This window comes from Rhipicephalus microplus, chromosome 10 (assembly GCF_043290135.1).
Source record: "Rhipicephalus microplus isolate Deutch F79 chromosome 10, USDA_Rmic, whole genome shotgun sequence".
Classification (NCBI taxonomy): domain Eukaryota; kingdom Metazoa; phylum Arthropoda; class Arachnida; order Ixodida; family Ixodidae; genus Rhipicephalus; species Rhipicephalus microplus.
In genome coordinates this window covers 65,078,149-65,097,766 of record NC_134709.1, presented here as the reverse complement: position 1 = coordinate 65,097,766, position 19,618 = coordinate 65,078,149, and the positions used below count along the sequence as shown (strand labels likewise).

The 19,618-nt window shown below is 47.4% G+C and overlaps 1 protein-coding gene across 1 annotated transcript in view; it reads right to left on the bottom strand.

The window, feature by feature from the left end:
• LOC119180631 (E3 ubiquitin-protein ligase RNF220-like) overlaps positions 1-8,134 on the bottom strand; it is a 63,599-nt gene extending 55,465 nt beyond the window's left edge. The window contains exon 1 of the mRNA XM_037431743.2: positions 7,894-8,134. Coding sequence (XP_037287640.2) covers positions 7,894-7,995 — 102 coding nt within the window. The 5' untranslated portion in view covers positions 7,996-8,134. The remainder of the gene's footprint in view (positions 1-7,893) is intronic.
• Positions 8,135-19,618: the final 11,484 nt, after the last annotated feature.

Here is a 19,618-nt window from a genome sequence, read left to right as displayed (position 1 = left end):
AAAAAACGCGATAGCGCTAAAGACATCGTTTTGCTAAAACTCCCGGTGCCGACATTGATGGTTACGAGTCAAAAAACGGCATTGTTTGTGAGCGAGAATTCGAGATATATGTAAATAAATAGCTGAATTAACATATAAATAAACAAATAATAAATAAGCGAAAATAATTAATTAATTATTGATGTTCAGCCCAAGCAAGAACACAACCCAGGCCTACCGTGTAGTAGGGCTGGCACTCTACGACGAAGCCAGGCCAGTGCTTGAACTGCTTCGTATAAAAAACACCCAAGAATATCTCTCACTAGGAGGAGTGTCCTTAAGGCATGTAATATTGCATGACAAACGCATAGAATCGCGCCCGGCTTCAAAACATGTTAATTGCGCAACCAGTGGCTGTTTTATAGGGACACTGAAGAGAAAAAGTACTTTTCGCGTATTGGGTAAATTTCGATTTTTCAATGCCGAGAAACGCCACACCACTAGAAGGCGCTTGGAAAGCGTGAAAACGCGCGAAAAAGAATTATGCGTGGCGAACGTCCCCTTGAAATTCAAGCAACGGACGCCACGAAGTCACAGACTCTGACGGCGTCTGTTACAGCCTATACGTAGTTCCTAATAGTTAAAAAAAAGTACATCACCTAATGAGCGAGTCGTAGACTTGACGCATCGAGTTTCAAATATTTTCGTTGAGCGAGCATCGCCAAAATACCAAAAATAAACTTAGAAATCTGCGGCACCCCACGCGGAGACTGAGGCGCTGAAATTTAGGACTGGAACTTTAACCTTCATTTTTTCGTCTATTTTCAACATACCACGGTGAAATTAGCGACATTAGAGTTCTCAGAGTACAGCCTTTCAATCTAAACTGACTCGTTGTTTTTCACTTTAGAGGACCGCCCATTAGAAAGTGTGCAGCTGAGCGTGGCCCCTTACGGACGCGTGGAGGGTACATCATCATCATCACCATCATCGTGACTACGCCCACTGCAGGGCAAAGGCCTTTCCCCTGTTCCGCCAGACAACTCGGTCCTGTGCTTGCCGCTGCCACTTTATACCTGCAAAACTTCCTAATCTCACTTGCCCCCCTAACTTTCCGCCTCAACCTCATCCGCTCGAATTCTCTGGGTGGGTATACTTCGCCGACTTGTAAAAAAAAAAAAAAAACTCCCAAGCATTTCCCCGAGGGTGAACATGGTTAAGTGCGAATACACGGGGTGATGTTATGAGGGGTATTTATTAATTCGCACTATTACATTTATTAATCACACTATGGTGCCTTTATGGTGCAATGGTTCCTGGGAATCACAATTTGATCACACAGGGGAGTTTACGTTAAGGAGGAGGAAGAAACTTTATTCAGAGAGAAAAAAAATTGAAATGCAGGCAGTTTGGTCGGGCCCTCAGTCCAGGGCTCCGCTGGCACGAGCGGCTCGCTGGACCTGGTCAAGCAAAGCTATTTGGCTCTGCTTGACGTTAACTCACTGGCGAATGCCAGCGGATTTCAACTTTGCTCCCCCTCACGACCCGCTCACGACGGGAGACTGAGAGAGAAGGCGGGCGCGCGCAGCTGCAGCGAGCGAGGAGAGCGGAGGAGCGAGCGAAGGGGGAGGGGGTATAAGGCGCGTTACTGACACCGATATCAGCGTCGCGTCCGTGGCTTATTCGGTACAGCGTCGCGCTGCGGCCCGCCAAGTCCCCTTTCTTTTAAAGATAGAGAGAAGACTGCGGACGCCGCCGACGGCGGTGGATGGTTTGGGGTCGCTTATAAAGTGTATTCACACTTAGAATATTTAAGGCTTAGAGGGTATTCGCCACTACATCGGCTGCAGGTATGCGAATATTCGCTTGAGACGACCTATTTCACGTGCGCAACCGTTCCCTTCCTTCCGGCACGGTTGCACACGAGGCACACCGGGTCCGATTACGCCATCACCTTACATGCACCTTGTCAACAGACGCTCTATACGAGTCCCGCCGTATATAGTCTTCTCCGGGCTGTATTTGATAAGCGTCACCTTCCAAACAAAAAAATGCACTGCCGAGGCTGTGACGTCAGATTTTGCGCTCCCGTACAACAGCCCAGAAAGGATGGGACCCTCCTCTCCGCCGAAAAGGTCGATACTCTTGAAGCAACGCCGACTAAATTTCAAGGCCGAAGGGCTGCCGCAGTGACGTCAGAGGTTGGGGGCCCAGTTGCCCAACTGAGCATGCTCAGTAAGACTTTTTTTTTCACATCTTTTATTCGGCCCAATCAAGCCGCAGCAGCTGCGAGAGCGGAAGCGTTGGTTCTCCTAAAACGTGATCGAAACGCAGGCTTTCCGCCGCGTTCGCGGCGTAACTGGGCCCCCACCCTCTGACGTCACTGCGGCAGCCTTTCGGCCTTGAAATTTAGTCGGCGTTGCTTGAAGGCGAACCTCAAGCGCCCTCTCCTCGTAGTCTCTTCGCCTTTGTGCATAAACAACGAAATAGCCTGCGCGTTGCGCTAAGACAACATGTGACATCCAGGACTTCGCGTTCCAGCATGCTGGTGCTCCAAAAACGACTGTTTCAGTGACGTCATTCTAAGCGAGGTATGCACTGCACAGCGAAGTCGGGGATTTTTCTTATTCGATTGTCTTGTTTCTCCTCGCGGCGGGTGAACGCCGGCGTGCCAAGTTGAGTTAGCAACATGCGAGATGTCAAATGCAACACAACATGTGGCAGTGCCTGTCGGGTATCAAAACTGTTGCATTCGGGGAAGTTCTGTTTTCAATGTCTTCGCTCTCACAGGGGAATGTAGGGTTGTCAGGTTCGGTTACATTGCGCCAATTCGGCTACTTGATATGTGGGGTTTAACGTTCCAAAAACCACCTTGTGATTACGAGAGACGCCGTAGTGGAGGGCTCCGGAAATTTCGACCGCCTGCAGTTCTTTAACGTGCACCCAAATCTGAGCACACGGGCCTACAACATTTCCGCCTCCATCGAAAATGCAGCCACCGCAGCCGGGATTCGATCCCGCGGGTCAGCAGCCGAGTACCTTAGCCACTAGACCACCGCGGCGAGTCCCAATTCGGCTACTTTTCTGGGTCACGTGCGGCATAAAAAATATACCTCTTATACATGGCTACAATCGGGGCTACTTGCTATGTAGCTTTTAACCAAGTTATCAACATCGAATGATGCCGACGCCCTCCGTTCGAGTACGTCGGGTCAAAAGATGGCGGCCAATCAAGGCGCGTTTCCTGCTCTTAGAATCTACTTTGGTGAGAAATAACAGACAATTAAGCCATTGAAAGTATCGGGCATGTCATAATATTAATTGTAATGAAGTTGCCTCTGCAGCTCAATGGTGGAGCATCGGACGCCTTTTTCGAACGGTTCGGTCCCTGCCAGTGCAAACTTATCTTTTCGTCCCCTTTACATCCTTCACATTTGGACTATAGGATGACTTCGAATAACATCCCATATACTTTTCTCAGCATCCTTGTCTGTTAGTTAACATCAGTATTGTGTCTAACAAAGAGAAAATGGCCCTTCAATTTCCCATTCATTGCTATAATTTAATGTGATATTTGCATTTTACAAAAGAAAAGACTTTTGGATATGTGACAGGGTTTCAGAAATAACTGTTGCACGGAACCTCAATTCGCGGACCACCCATATTAGTGAACGAAACTTTAAACATTAATTAGATGTGAAAAGGACAACAGAAATCACTTCGCATAGGTCACTATGCACACCTTGACATTTGACAGAAATCGGATATCCGGCAAACTGACTCCGGATATCCGGCACTGTGACACCATGCGAAAATGACGATTCATACCTCGAAACCCACACCCGTGGTTCTGCGAAAACTCATGCCGTGCCAACGCCTCCTAGAAAAACTGCCTGGAACGTCGCTCTCTTTTCAATTGGGAGCCTCCTGCCAGCACGCAATCTCGAAGGCCATGCGTCCTGCCTTGTGTTGCGACCGGCCGCCGCGCGAGACCGCTCGCCTCCGTACCACTGAGTCACGTGACATAACAGATTGATTGATATGTGGGGTTTAACGTCTCAAAACCACCATATGCTTATGAGAGACGCCGTAGTGGAGGGCTCCGTAAATTTAGACCACCTGGGGTTCTTTAACGTGCACCCAAATCTGAGCACACGGGCCTGCAACATTTCCGCCTCCATCGCAAATGCAGCCGCCGCAGCCGGCATTCGATCCCGCGACCTGCGGGTCAGCAGCCGAGTACCTTAGCCACTAGACCACCACGCGACATAACAGTACACGGAGGAAAGAAAGGTAGGAGAGGGCATGCCCAGCCGTCGCGCGGCGTGAAAAGTGTGGAGGGAAGTGACATCATGGCGGCCATATTCACTGGGCACAATGACGGCGTTGCTATGGTTACGTGTTACGCATTGGAGTTGGTCTAGCAGTGAGCGGCCGCGGCTGGCGGTGGCATGCGTGCCTCCGGTGCTGAGCCGTGGCGGACAATATCCGTGCTCTGCGCCACGCTATTGTTTACGCAGTGTTCTCCTGGGAGTTACTGTATACTGTTAGCAACGTTTACTAATCTTTTGTCCATCACGAGGTTTCAACTGTGCGTATAACGAGTGCATATCCATATGTCGTGCGGCGGATGAAGCAATTAGTGTTCAGCGAAATTGCGTTGGGCACCATGACGAAGCGGAACCACGACGAACGCCTTGCAGGTCAGTGATGGTTGGGTAGTGCTCCTGCTTGTGACAACGGACGACGCTGTTAAGCCCAGCAAGACGCAATGGGGACCATGTGCACATACGTAGTTTCATGTTGTGAGTGTACAGTAACAACTTGCATGTGCTTAATAAAACACCTTTTCTCTTCCGCTTCGTATACTCTCCCCGAGCATTGCATGTAATCTCAACGTAACAGCAACCACGTTCAAGTGTCACTTGCCCCGTGCTCAAAGTCACCACGGTCGCAGAATGCTGACGCCGGTGAGTTTCACGCGGAACACGGACACAGTGGCCGGACGTTGCATCGGCCGCGTGGCGGAATGCAACCGTAGAAGGCGCACGACCGATCGTGTTGTCTGTACAGTTGCTGAATTAACGACGTTAAAACACTCGCCGTTGTCAGTGCATCTAGCGCGCGTTATCTTGTACTTGCTTCGTTGTCGGTGAGCTGTCACTCACTGTTAATACTGGGACGAAATGATTTCGCTGAAGGTGTCCCGCAGGCTCAGAGTGATGAGCCCCGTTCCATTAGTTTCGGATCGTCACGACACACGCGCTGCGCAGCCCACGTGCTTTCCGAGCCGGAGAGAAGGTCGTGCCTTCTGCTTTACATTCGGATGTGAACAAGAGAGGAGAATTTGCCCAGTCAATATGGCCGACTTCCGGCTTCGTCGCGGCTTCACAACGAGTCACGTCAGGGCCTCTCCTACCTTTCCTTCCTCCGTGTAACAGTATACCTCCACAGAACACCTACATCGCAGCTGCTAAGAGGCAACTGTGAGAGCATTGCTGTGTTCGCAGGGGGCGGCCGTCGGAGACGGCCGCCTTCGTACCAAAGGAGGAGGGTAAAATGAGAGTGTAGGGCAGCACGTTCCCTGCTCACGTTCCACGCATAGTTTTTTTTTTAAAGGCCTAGGCCGTACTCATTTTTATTGCAGCCACGTGGCTGTTTCTTCTAGCGCTTAAAGGGATCGTGAAATGGTCGCTTTACAACGACAATGCGGCACCATCGGCAGCCACATGCGCTAACTGTATCATCAGCTCGAGTGGACCTGCATAGAAACTTTGCCTATCGAGGAAACGCGGAACTCTATGTCATATCGAGCACGCGCAAGAGGCGCTGATCGGCGTCTGCCATACACGATCCGCGTCCCACAAGGACGCTGCTTAATATGACGTCTGAGTTCAAGTTAGCGCCGATTGCGTATGACAAAGACGCTGATGAGCGTCCCAGTTGCAGGCACTCGCAAGTACCGAAAAGTTCCGCGTTCCTCGATAGGCAAAGAATTACTTATGATGACGTCACCTAGTTAGTGCATGTAGACGCCGGTGGCTTCGCATTGTCGCTTTAGAGCGAGCGTTTCACGACCCTTTTAAAAAAAAGAAAGATGTAACGCAAGACGCATTCAGAATGTCAATTTCAGAACAGCACGCGAAAAGTCGTCATTTGCATAAAATGATCACCATAGGCAGCTATGGATGCTGCTCCAACCTAAGCAATTCTGATTGCGAAAGGTTCAGGCTAGCTGAATTTTTCTACATTTTTCACTTGTACTTCTAACATTTATTCGTGTGTAAAAAAACGCCGCGGTCCGTTTTCGCACACGCGTGGTAATTTCTAAAGCCAGCTTTGCTAAAGCCCTTTGCTAAAGTTACCTGCTTTTTTTTTTACAAGTTTCCCGAAAATTTGCCATTTGTCGTCTTTTCGACATGAGAACCTAGGGGGGGGGGGGGGGGGAGGAAGAGGTGCGACTAGTCACTTCCGGGCGGCCTTTGGTTGGATAACTTTAATGCCCAGAATGAAGCTTCACTTCAAAGAAATCACTCTTAAGTTAATTACCATACTTAATTGCTGCATGCAAATAGCACTTTCTTGCTTTCCTCGTACGATTATTCTATCCCGGGACATAGGCATGGGTGGGAAGTTTCTATTTTTCTTCGAAGCGTAATAGTCATTGGGCTTTCTGAACGTAGTTTGAACGATCCTCTCAAATTTCGCTTTTATTGTTCTTGATTTGTTTTTCGGGTGAGTCGTCATCGCAAGTTTGAGCACAGTAGATATTAAAAACCACCACTAAACTTGTTTGTCAGTATTGCGACACACTATAAATGCCTACGTAGCCAAAACTCACCATTGGCGTGCCAAGTAATGTAGCCACCTCACCCCCCCCCCCCCCCCCGAAAAGCTTCTTTTCAATTTTGCACACGCATGAAAACATGCACACATAAGGGCACGCTCATTAACATAAATAGACGTTCGGTGAACACTGCCTGATAAAATAAACAAAAAAATTGCAACTCAACGCCTCTGGTCCTTCCCTTAAGCGAAGTACTACCACGTAAACCTCTATTCACACGACTGACGAAATCGTCATTCGATCCTAGGGATAGCGTACTAAGTCACCCGTACCTCGGCCGTTCCCGATTGGGTTTTCGTGGAGCGATTCATGAGACGACGGAAGCCGGAATCACAGTTGGGATCTTCGGGATGGAATGCCGAAATCCTCGCTTGTAAGGTTAATTCATCCTTGGCGTGTGAATACTGGTTGTGGAGGGATCCGAATTAGGTGGCATGTCACGTGGCTGATCCGCCCGCGATCTTATCCGTCGTGCGAATGCAGTTTACGCTGCGCGCGACGCACGAGCCAACGCACCCCCCTCCCTCCACGTCCAGTTATCCCCTCCACGTCCAGTTATCCCCCCCATTCAAACGGCACGAACCACACATAAAACGCTACCTGGTCCACGGCCCTTCCGCAATCATCCACTCAAATCTGAAGTTGTCGATGGCTCGCGTTTCGAGTGACCGAAAGCAAGCAGAACACCGCGCCATCATTTCGAATAACCGCGCGGCAAATGTTAGGTTTACATTTTGTCAGTTGCGTCCGCGATTACCGCGACATCCCGCGGAAGCAGCATTCAATGCGGAAATAGGTGTCAGCTGATGAGTGCGGTAGTGGTGCTCTATTCAAATGCGTTTTATATTTATTTGCGGCAAGATACGAAGTTAAAAAGAATAATGACGATAATACAAGACGACAGCAGCAAAACATAGCCCGCGGCTTTCAGACTGCAGTTGACTTACGCGCGGAAGTAAAATGAAGACAGCTCGTTCAGCAGCTGACGCCTCTAAGAGCACTCGAGCACATAAAAGAACGACAGCAACAGGCTTTGGAGCAATTTGAAACAAGAAACCTGCACTTACCGTGGCAACGGCACTGGGACTGGCATCGCCAGCCGCACAGTCTTCCGCGGGTTTCGGAGACAGCGTAACATCGGCGGCCGTCGTATCGCTCTCTTCACTCATCGCCTCTTCTGTACACTGTCACTGCGATGAAAGCACAATATCACGTCGGCACGGATTGCCGCTAATGTCCGGATCGGCGAACGATGGACCCGACGGATCTGAAGCGATAATCAGTGCGATTAGAAGTGATTTAAGTAAACAATCGCCGCCGGAGTCCCCTATGGAGGCTGCCATTTGTAAACATGGCTGCATCGCGCGCGGGGCACACTGGGTAGGACGTCTGCCACGGCTGGTGCCGCCGACTGGTGAACACTTTCTGAAGCCTAAACGCCGAGCGCGAAACTTGAAACGTCTCGTTTGCTTGTTGCCGTGTGTACAGTTAACTTTTTCAATAGGTCGTGCCACCTTGGTTTCGATTTATACTTATATGCTCGTCAACTATTGTTTGTGGTGTGTTTGTGCATGTTGATGCTAGTGCATCTGTTATGTGATTGGGTTGTATGATTGAGTGCATGTTTTCATACGTGTAAAGGAGTCCAATAACTCGACATCTCAGCTTGTTCTTAGAGGAGAAGCACTGCATAAGAAAGGCTGAAATACAGCAGGGATGGCAGCACAAGAGCAAGTAATTCCGTTCTTTAAAATGCGAAGCATTTCTTAGCAAACTTCGGCGACTTTGAGCGTATCTATCTATCTATCTATCTATCTATCTATCTATCTATCTATCTATCTATCTATCTATCTATCTATCTATCTATCTATCTATCTATCTATCTATCTATCTATCTATCTATCTATCTATCTATCTATCTATCTATCTATCTAGCCACCTACGACTTTTAGCTTTCCTGGCCGTTTCGATAATGGTATCGATACCAAATTTGGTATGGCATAACATGACTGTATGAAGAACACATATGACTAGTGATAAAATGAAAATTATGACATCTATGTCATAAATGTCATGATTATCATGTCACGGTCTTGCTGCTCTTGCATTGGTTTCATTCCCATGATACGTTGCAAAACTGGTATTGTATGACATGACGGCATGGTGAACACAAGCGACAGACCCTAACATCAAAAAATTCAGCAGATCCCACGCACCTGGAAATCAACGTTGTGTGAAGCATGCGGAGCGAAGGTGACCATGTTGCAATTTTTTTATTGAGCGACACGCCATGAAATGACGCCTAATATATGTACAAATGTTGCACGCACAGACATAAGTTGAATAATTGCAGATGTTTACATAACCAGTTGTTTGCACTTGCGCAACGATGCCACTGGAACATGCGTATTAAGGGGGGGGGGGGTGAAAACCAAGAGAGAAGGCAGGGAGGTTAACCAGGCACATGCCCGGTTTGCTACCCTACGCTGGGGGAATGGGAAGAGGGCATAAAGACACCAGAAGCTGATATGAAGCACCGATGCTCGCGAGGATGCTGGCCGTGGACACTACATAAAAAAACTTCAGCGCATGGCAACTAACCACAATTGACGTTAACCCGACCTGACGGCTGTATCAAAGGGGTACATATGTAATGTTTATAAAATTGAGTATAGGCAGCACTGCAACCACTATTGACGTTTCACGACGATTGGCGTCTATTTGAAAAGTAGTTCCGAGGCCTGGCGTATAGCTCTGTGGTAAAATGCTTCATTGCCATGCAGCAGACTTGGGCTCGATTCCAGCTGGGACACTGACATTTATTCTTTGCAAACGTCGGGTCGACGCTACCGATGTCGGGTATTTCTTGACGTTCGCGCGTCATAATTGCCCATGTGTGTTCTCGTCGTTTCTGGGTATATACCCAGTGTCAGTTACCTGTGGCACATACCAGCGACACATACCCGCCCCTCGGTATGTGCCACTGTCTGGCGGTAAATGTTTGACGACGTACGCAACGGTATTGTGATATTATTCATGTCTTGGCCAGCGCATCATATTCGTAAAACCATCTTACCCTCCAATGCTAATTTTGGTTCACGTCACATTTAGGGGGTGACCACGAGAGCACCCAAACGTAAGCGGCTAGATAGATAGATAGATAGATAGATAGATAGATAGACACGCTCAAAGCCGCCGAAGTTCGCTAAGAAATCCTTTGCATTTAAAATTATGACATGCGTGTCATGTAACGACATGTTTACATGCCACGCTCATGGTGTGCTCGCGGCCGTCTCGCTAGCTTCCCTTATACCGAATTTGGTACGTGAATGGATGACGAAGGTATGTGGCTAATTCAACCATGATAATTATGAGATGCGGGTCATGTAACAACATGACTACATGCTACGCTCTCGACGCACTGGCGGCAGTTTCGCCAGCTTCACTTATACTAAATTTGGTATTACGATACGTGAACGAACGACGAAGGTATGATACTGGTGCAAACATGATAAACATGAGATGCGTGTCATGTAACAACATGACTACATGCTAAGCTCATGATGCGCTCGTGGCTGTTTCGCTAGCTTCACATGTACCAAACTCGGTATTACGCGACGCGAACGGACGACGTAAGTAAATAACACATTCAAACATGATAATCACGACACGCGTGTCATGTAGCAACATGACTACACGCCACACTGATGATGTGCTCGCGGCTGTTTCGCTAGCTTCACATATGCCAAATTTGGTATTACGTGATGTCAATGGACGACGAAGGTATGTGACTGGCGCAAACATGATGATCAAGAGATGCGTGTCATGTGAGAACATGGCTACATGCCACAGTCAAGGCGCCTATAAATTTCAACGTGACGCGGTGCGCGTGCTCGCCGGCGTTCATTTCGTCGTGTCACGCTGGCGGTGCCACGCCAGGCGCCGGTCTTGCCATATACTCGCAGGCGCATGCCGAGCTCAGTTGCTTTGACGCATGCACGTCACAGCGCGCCCGGCGTCCCTTCTTGGCGAAAAGAGGGAGGCGCAGTGTTTTGGTTGATATGTAGAGTTTAACTTCCCAAAACCACCATATGATAAGACAGACGCCGCAGTGGAAGGCTCCGAAAATTTCGACCACCTGGGGTTCTTTAACGTGCACCCAAATCTGTAGCGCGTAGAGAGGATGGCCGCTGATCATTAAGGGTAACTAACTGGATTCCCAGAGAAGGCAAGCGGGTTAGGGGGAGACAGAAGGTTAGGTGGGCAGATGAGATTAAGAAGTTTGCGGGTATAAATTGGCAGCAGCAAGCACAGGACCGGGTTAACTGGCGGCACATGGGAGAGGCCTTTGTCCTGCAGTGGACGTAGTCAGGCTGATGATGATGATGATGATGATGATGATGATGATGATGATGATGATGATAATGATGATGATGAAATCTGAGCACACGGGCCTACAACATTTCCGTCTCCATCGGAAATGCAGCCGCTGTGCCCAGCGTGCGCGCGCGTCAGCGCTACATTAGAGTATAGTATATTGCATCCGCGAGCGCATTATGAAGGGCCCATGGACCCTTCATAATGCGCTCGCGGCTGTTTTGTTAGCTCCACGCATACCCAACTCGGTGTTACGTGACGTCGATGGATGACAAAATATATGACTGCTGCAAACATGATAATCCTGACACGCGTCTCATGTAAGAACATGACAACATACCACGCTCATAGTGTGCAAACGACCATTTTGCAAGCTTCATGTATACTGAATTTGGTATCACGTGACATGAATAGATGACGAAGGTAACCGCACATCCCCACATAATATATAGCCATGACATGGAAGTCATGTACGGCATCATTTACCTCCGCTTCGTAACGTTGTGCTGATTTTAAAGTGAGATATCAACATTTTTTTTCCATTTTATTGAGGTTGTTATGACGACATTTCAAGAAATTCACAACACTGATTAGACCCATAGCCATAGGATGGTAGGGGGTCTAACGGGAGAAAGTATACAAGCAGAATAAAATTCGTATATAGAAAAAAAAAATCAGAACATCAAAAAACGTCGATTTTTAAAAAAAAAACGAACAAAAATACAAGAAGATATTGGAATTTAAGGTGAAGTAAATGCTCAGAAATGCATATAGAACACATTGTTGCAATTTGTTCATAAGTGATGAAATAATCAAGAACAGGCAAAACATCAAACTATGTGTAAGGCTTAGTACATGGTCATTACTATTGATTTACATGTAGCAAATATTTTTTGAGTGCGCTCGAGAAAACCTTATAATCTTTAATCTGAAGTGGTATGTTATTCCACACTTTAGCTCCTAAGAACTGTAGTAAGCGTTCACCATACACGTTTTTAGTAGGTGGAATATCCAATTCAATTCAATTCAATTCAATACGTCGCCTCCTGTGTCCATTGCCAACGGCGAAAATGACCGACAACTGCTCCGGTTGGCTTAATGCAACCTCTTCCTTGTCCCGCCTCGCCTTTTGAAGTCGTTGGAATCGACGTGTATGGCCCTCTTCCTATATCTGCCAATGGGAATCGCTGGATTGTCACGGCCATCTACCACCTTACCCGCTACGCAGAAACAGCTTCTATACCATCTGAGACTTCCACTGAGATCGCCGATTTCTTTCTTCGCCACATCTTTTTGCGTCATGGAGCTCCACGCATTCTCCTGAGTGATCGTGGCAAAGTCTTCCTCTCTTCCATTGTCGAGCAAGTTTTGCGTGCCTCGAACACTGTTCACAAGACCGCTTCTAGCTACCACCCGCAGACCAACGGATTCACTGAACGGTTTCATCGGACCCTATCGGACATGATCGCCATGTACATTCACCCCAACCACACGAACTGGGATGCAATTCTACCCTTCGTGACATTCGCCTATAATATGGCTGCTCAACGCACTACCGGCTTTTCTCCATTTTTTCTCGTCCATGGTCGCTCGCCGAGTTTCGCTCTGGATGTCTCTTTCCTTTCGGCCCCTGCACCCTCGACGGCTCCTTTCTCTGAAGAATTCCTATCTCGTCTCGCACACTGCCGTCACCAGGCCCGTATTAACACCGGCCTCTCTCAAGACACTCGAAAATCTCGCTACGACTCGTCTCGCGCCGTGTTGTGTGTTTTTCCCCTGGTGACGAAGTTCTTCTATGGACTCCACTACGCGTCCCCGGCCTATGCGACAAATTCATCAGTCGCTTGATGGGGCCGTACACGGTGGTCGAACAGACATCTCCTGTGAATTACCGCGTTTCTCCTCTTAGCGCTAATCCTGATCATCGTTGCCGAGGAACTGAGATAGTGCACGTATCTCGTTTAAAGCCTTATGCGCGACGCATTTCATAATACTGTCAAGCGACCAGGCGGCCGCTTTCACCGCGCGGGGGAATTAGTGTGAGTGCGACAAGCGAATGATTCTTTATTCTCTTTGATAACATCATCACCTGTACATCTTCTTCATCTGTAAATATCATCACCAGCGTGATTTAGCTCGAGGCTGGCCGAATAAACCGGTTCCTCACAACACACACACACACACACACACACACACACACATATATATATATATATATATATATATATATATATATATATATATATATATATATATATATATATATATATATATATATATATATATATATATATATATATCATTTACATTTTGCGTTGGTCGTCAAGGTCAAGCATGAAAAAGCTGCAGCGTCAAAGTACCCCACTAGATGCCAAGTGTAAATTGGGCATTGAAACCAGATTATCTTCTTAGTGTGGTTATACTATACGTCAGCGTATTCTCTGAATTTCTTTGTTGGCATGTGCAGTACGTGTTTTTTTTTGTGTGTGTGTGTGCTTGCTATAGAGGTAACACGACTTATGGCTCTTCAACACGGGGCCGATTGGCCTTATATGTATTTACTGTATTTTGTGCGCTTATTTTCCTGTTTCATTCTTATATTGAACATTTCTAACACATCTACTTGCATCAAGATAATTGTGATTGTACCTCAAGAAGAATTTCAAATTTATGCACCTGCTTAATTTCCCTTTAAAGGCGCAAGAAATAATTCCCTTCTGTATTGCTGCATAAGCAGCAAAAGGTTTCATTACTCCCAATAGCTTAGTTGCTTGCGATGTCCATTTTTTTGAAGAATGGAAAATAACATACATTTGACATATATATTTGTAATGCATGTCTTTGATGTTCCGGCACTTGCTTTTGTTACACGTAGTGCTCGATATCTTTCGTATGTGGAGCCTTCCATAGAATTAGTGGTGGTCTGAACATTACGTTGCTTTAACTTCATTATCACCAGCCTTACAACACCCACTGCGGCATGGTCAAAGACAAATGACATAGCTACGGATTGGAACACCGTGCCCTCAACTCCCCCCCCCCCCCCCCAACACCCCGAAGTTTTTTTGTTTTTTTTTTTGCCATGGCATACAGAGTATATGACTGGTGGAACTGGAACATGGGAGAGGTCTTTGTTCTGCAGTGGACGTATTCAGGCTGCTGCTGCTGCTGCTGCTGCTGCTGCTGCTGCTGCTGCTGCTGCTGATGATGATGATGATGATGATGATGACGACGACGACGACGACGACGACGACGAAAAAAAAAGGACATACGCGCATGTGTTCGAAATTGCCGGATCTTTCCGCTGCGGCATCTTTCAATATCTTACCGTGGTTTAGAGACGTAAAGCCTCATTAATTGTTATTCTCTGGCTGCTCCATACGTTTTCCTCACATTTCTGACTTTAGGGAGTTGGAATAGCGTAAGATAAATTAGCGTTCACAACAGTCGCCCACAGTTAGAGAGTTCTAAAATACTTTGTGCAAAGCTACCCGGCGTCACTTAGCGGGGGCCCGCAACTATAGTTAGCGTAGGACGCATGCGCAGCGTCACGTAGACCTAAAATATCTTTCATGTAGACGACCGTATACGTCTTTCACGTACGTCAAGGCTAACAGTTAAGTAATTTTATCTCAGCTTTGTGCAAGTTAATCGACCGATTGGCATGTGCTACCGCTATTGCGTATCTCACAGGCTAAAGAAAGTAGGAAGCAGATACGGCGTTGTGGTTCTTTCTATACGTCCGCCAATAAGCTAGGTAAATTTTGTGCCTCTGTGCAGAGAAAGAATGAGCCAGTAAAATAAAAGAAGTGGAATGATATTTTTTTTAATATACACAACAAAGTTCACTGATTTCCGTAGAAGTGTATTGTATACGGTCTTTTCAGCTGTGGTGGCGTCTACGTAGACAGATGGGCCGCTGAATTGACCAGAGATTAGTAGAACATAAACAGGTATACCTAACCGGAGGCTCAACTTCTAATCTTATCCCCGTGCTCTAGAACGCCCCTTCACTCGAAGCTCCACCTTCCTTTGAGAAAGCCGATGAGAACGCCATCTCTAGGCAGGGCAAGTCACTGCACATCAGCGATAATCTGTTGTGATTCTTGAGTAGCGCATCGTCATTTTCATCCGAGCAACGGCACAGTGCTCAACTCTGTCAAGTGAAGGGTGAAAGTCGAGTCGAGGAGCGTTTGTGAATGCGGGGGTTAGTTTACATTGTCGAGAGTGTAAGTGCACGCGACAAATTCGACGAATGCACAGTTTAGTGCCGGCGTAGGAACGAAGAAACACATCTGCTGATAGAGGCATGGCATATAGCGGTAGCGAATGCTTGATCCAACCATCGATTAACTCTCACAAAAGTTAAATCAAATCCTTTAACAGTTATCTTTCGCGAAGGTCATCACGCGGGCCAGATTGATAGGTTCGCAGATTGTATGGGCATGGACAGATAAGTTTTCGCGTTTTCTTTCTTTCCGGCCGTTTTGTGCACCTTCAGTTGTTAGTAGGCGTTTGGTGGTGTCCTGACTTTCTTCTTGCGGCTGTGTTTGCACGCCCTTTCTCTTGGTAGTCTGTACGTGATTAGTACCAACTAGGCTGAGCTCTCTGTTATAAAGTCTAGCATCCTGGCTCTTCACCTATTTTTGTTTTGCCCACGCGAGTTTCGCTTTGTACAACGCGCAGCTATGACATATGCTCTATGGAATCAGCGTTTGCAACATGACGGTAATGCTATCGAAAAGTAAATTATCACATTCAACTGCTCGCATGACGAAAAGAAAGGTGCGAAAGACCGTGCTCTTACTACATACTAACTCCATGACCACACACAAAGGACCGCCGCGCATACCATGACGAGCCTAACAAGTCTGCGAGCGGTCACCCGTTTTCCCGCAACCGTCTGCTTCCCTTGCGTCCTCCGCCCACATCCTTAGAGGTCCGGTTCCACTCTACCTTCCGAGTCCAGCACCCCCTACAGAGACCCGACTCGCCACGTGTGTCGCATTCACATTTTTACTCCCGCGAGCTGCCCCCGTGTTGTTCACACCCCCTTGTCCGTTCTTCCCAATAGTTCCCTTCATTCCCGCTGACCACTGTGTCGCTGCCTTCTTTTATTCGGGAGTGCCCCACTGAGCTGTTGGCGAGCACACCCCGTCGTCGCAGACGGCAGCAGCGTTTCGGCATGCGAGTGGATTTAGTAGGAAGATCTTCCCAGCGTTCAGTGTGCCTCGCCTCTTACCTTCTCTTCTCCGCGCCATCCGAGGTATTCCCTCTCATCCGTGTACAGTCGACTTGCCTCCTCTTGTCTGTCAACGCCTTAGTAGCAGCAGGGGTTTGTGTGAGAAGTCAACGACGGGATTTGGTTGCTCCTGTCTGTCGCCCGCGTTGCGGGGCTTGTATGTTTGTGAGGGGGAGGAGAGAATGGCCCCCCGCACACCCCTCTGAGAAGTCAACGAGCCGTGCCCCCTTCACACCATGCACTCACTTGATGCGAGAGTCATCGGAACAGAAGAAACCAGGTGGCAGGAGGAACCTCGCGGTCTTCTCGTCTTTCACTCGACTCCTTCCGTTTCCTATCAGTCTTTCTTTTTATTGCCCGTGCTTCATTCCAGCCTGCTTGACTGCAAGCTCCGGGCTGGCCTCCTTTTTTGGTGCACCGCCAGTGAAACGTAAACTGCAGGAGAATGCGGAAAGCACATTTTTTTCTGCATTCCTCGGGACACGTTGTCCCTCTCGAACGCCTTCGCTTTCGTTTTACGTATATATATCTTCCTCAATCTCTTCGCAGGTGTTGTGGCGTCCATAGTGGTGACCGCAGCCGACGTAGATGGAGAAGAGAACGCGCAGTTCAGTTCAGTTCGTAAGCTGCTGTCTCGACCAGGCAGTCGTACGTCTTAAATTATGGCGTAAACATAGGCTGCCTCATTCTACGTTGTTTTCAGGTTTAGCGACGGCGCTTTAGAAGCACGTACACAAGCGTTAGGCGTGGGATTTAAGGCTACCTAAGCTCCTTGTTCATTTTGTGTTGTTGTGTCATTCGCCTTTGTTCGTCTATCCAGTGCAATGTTCCACTTTCCTCTCCTCTTGTGAATTTAACTACGAGCAACCCTCCTGCTCCTCGACCCCGCATAACACTAGCTGCCCTAATTACTCCCAGCATTCCCGCAGGTAGCGGGTTCGAATCCCAGCTGTGGCGGCTGCATTTCCGATGGAGGCGGAAATGTTGTAGGCCCGTGTGCTCAGGTTTGGGTGCACGTTAAAGAACCCCGGGTGGTCGAAATTTCCGGAGCCCTCCACTACGGCGTCTCTCATGATCATATGGTGGTTTTGGGACGTTAAACCCCACATATCAATCAATTAGTCCCAGCATTCGATCTAAGCATAAGAAGGATGAGAGGTTTGAAAAGTAAAATGTTGTAATGGATCATTCACTAATGAAACTACCGAATTGTGGCCATGGTCATGATATTCAGACTTTTTTTGCACCTGCTTCTCTAGATCATAGCATTTCCTGAAATTACTCTAGCACTGCGATCGTTCAGCGATCATGGGAATGATGGGTAGTGAACAAATTTGCCTATAGTCTTATGCTTGCTGGCTTTAAAAGCACGTCTGATTTTGTTTGTTGCTATATTTTGGTTTTGTTTCGAATAAAAGAACAAACATTTGTGAACTTCATGACTCGATTTCAATTTGTGAGCCTAAAAGGTTAAGGTGGTGAAATGAACATGTTTTGATTGTTGTCTCGTGACAAAGTGGCTTCAAGCCACGCGAGGCCAAACAGAGCCGAGAATACACCCCCCCCCCCCCCCCCCCAAGGAGTAATCGTATTCAAAACACAGCGCCGCCTAAGTTCCCAGTCTCCATATCCTACTGCTGTGCTCATATATTTCCTGCTCTTCCTAGAATACTCCTCCCTCGCGGCCTGAGATTCATAATTACAGCCCAGCAAAATGAAACTTGATCAGTAATTTAGGGGTCTACATGATTCGAATTGACGAGAGATTAAGTTGAACATTGGACAGACTGGGCGCTGCTTGAATGTTCGCCTGCGAGAACACTACAATGCGCTGAATTCAGCCCCGGGTTTACATTTGTCCGGCCATTGCAAAAAGTGTGGCTGCGTACCTGAATTTTCGCGCACATTTGTCTTATACAGCCATCATGACACGAACACTAGAGATATTGCGGAAGCCTTTTTTATTTAAAAGAATATTGATAGTTGTGTTAGTTCACCGTCTATAGCACTGTTAGATTGTGAAATCTCATTTCTGGACGACACCTGATCATGGTGGAACCTTCTCTCCGATTTTTTTCCTTTCTCATCTTTCTGGTATATAATTTCTTCTCTGAATAATCTGAGTTTCAGTCTGCGCTTGTTTGTCTCTTCTCTTGTGTCCCGTTGGTTTGCGCTTCCAATTTTTTCATTAAGAATTTGTACCAACTAGCCCGCCTGTCAACCCTTCTGTAAGTTGGACAACTTGAGCTAGGGGGACCACGCACTTGATACTAGCAGTTCCCTCCTTAATGTGTTTCTCGCGCATTTAAACCTAATCGCGTAGCACTGAATGTGCAGTACAGTCAACTGTTAGAGGCAACACTCGAATGATCGCCATTCCTATTGCTGGCTCTTTAGAGCAAGATGAAGACACGTCTTCATGCCCTTCACAAATCTGTCAAGGGGAGTCAGAACTCTCAACCACCAGTATTCCTATACATAGCGAAATCTAAAGATAGCGAAATCTAAGTATGCTTAGCACGCAGCTGTCCCTTTTAACAGCGGACTCGTCTGTGCAAAGATTCCCACTGACGCGCAGTGTCGTACGTTTAAACACTAGATGCATACATTTCCCAAACAATAAAAAGAAAACAGTCTTCGCGGGAAACGCACCGAGAACGACGCCCAAGAGCCCACAATATCGAAACCGAAACATGCATAACCGAAAGCTGGAACAAATGTGTGGTTGCGTTGGTACTCAGTAGGGGTCAGAAACATCGTAGGCGCCTAAACATTAATTGTCCTTCTAACAAAAGTATTCTCAATGTTCTTAGACTTTCACGCCTCCCAGTGGAATTCAGGAGCGTCCTCTCAAGGATGATCAGTAGACACACGCTTTCAATGATCCTTTGTTCGGCTAGCCGCAGTGTTAACGCGTTAGCGAGAAACAAGCACAAACCACTTTGTATGTTTTGTGCATCAGTGAATATACCGGACCGACCGTCACACGATAAATCTGATTCCTTCTCGGGAGATGCGAAATTTTCGAGAAGGTACGTCGCAACTCTCGCTTTCGAATACTGCCCGCATAGCACACATATCAGCTTCGCGAGATTTCCTGTAGCCACTTCGGATAGTTAAATGGCATCGTTTGACCTTTTCAGTTAAAACTCGCCTTGTTTTACGTCCGTTTA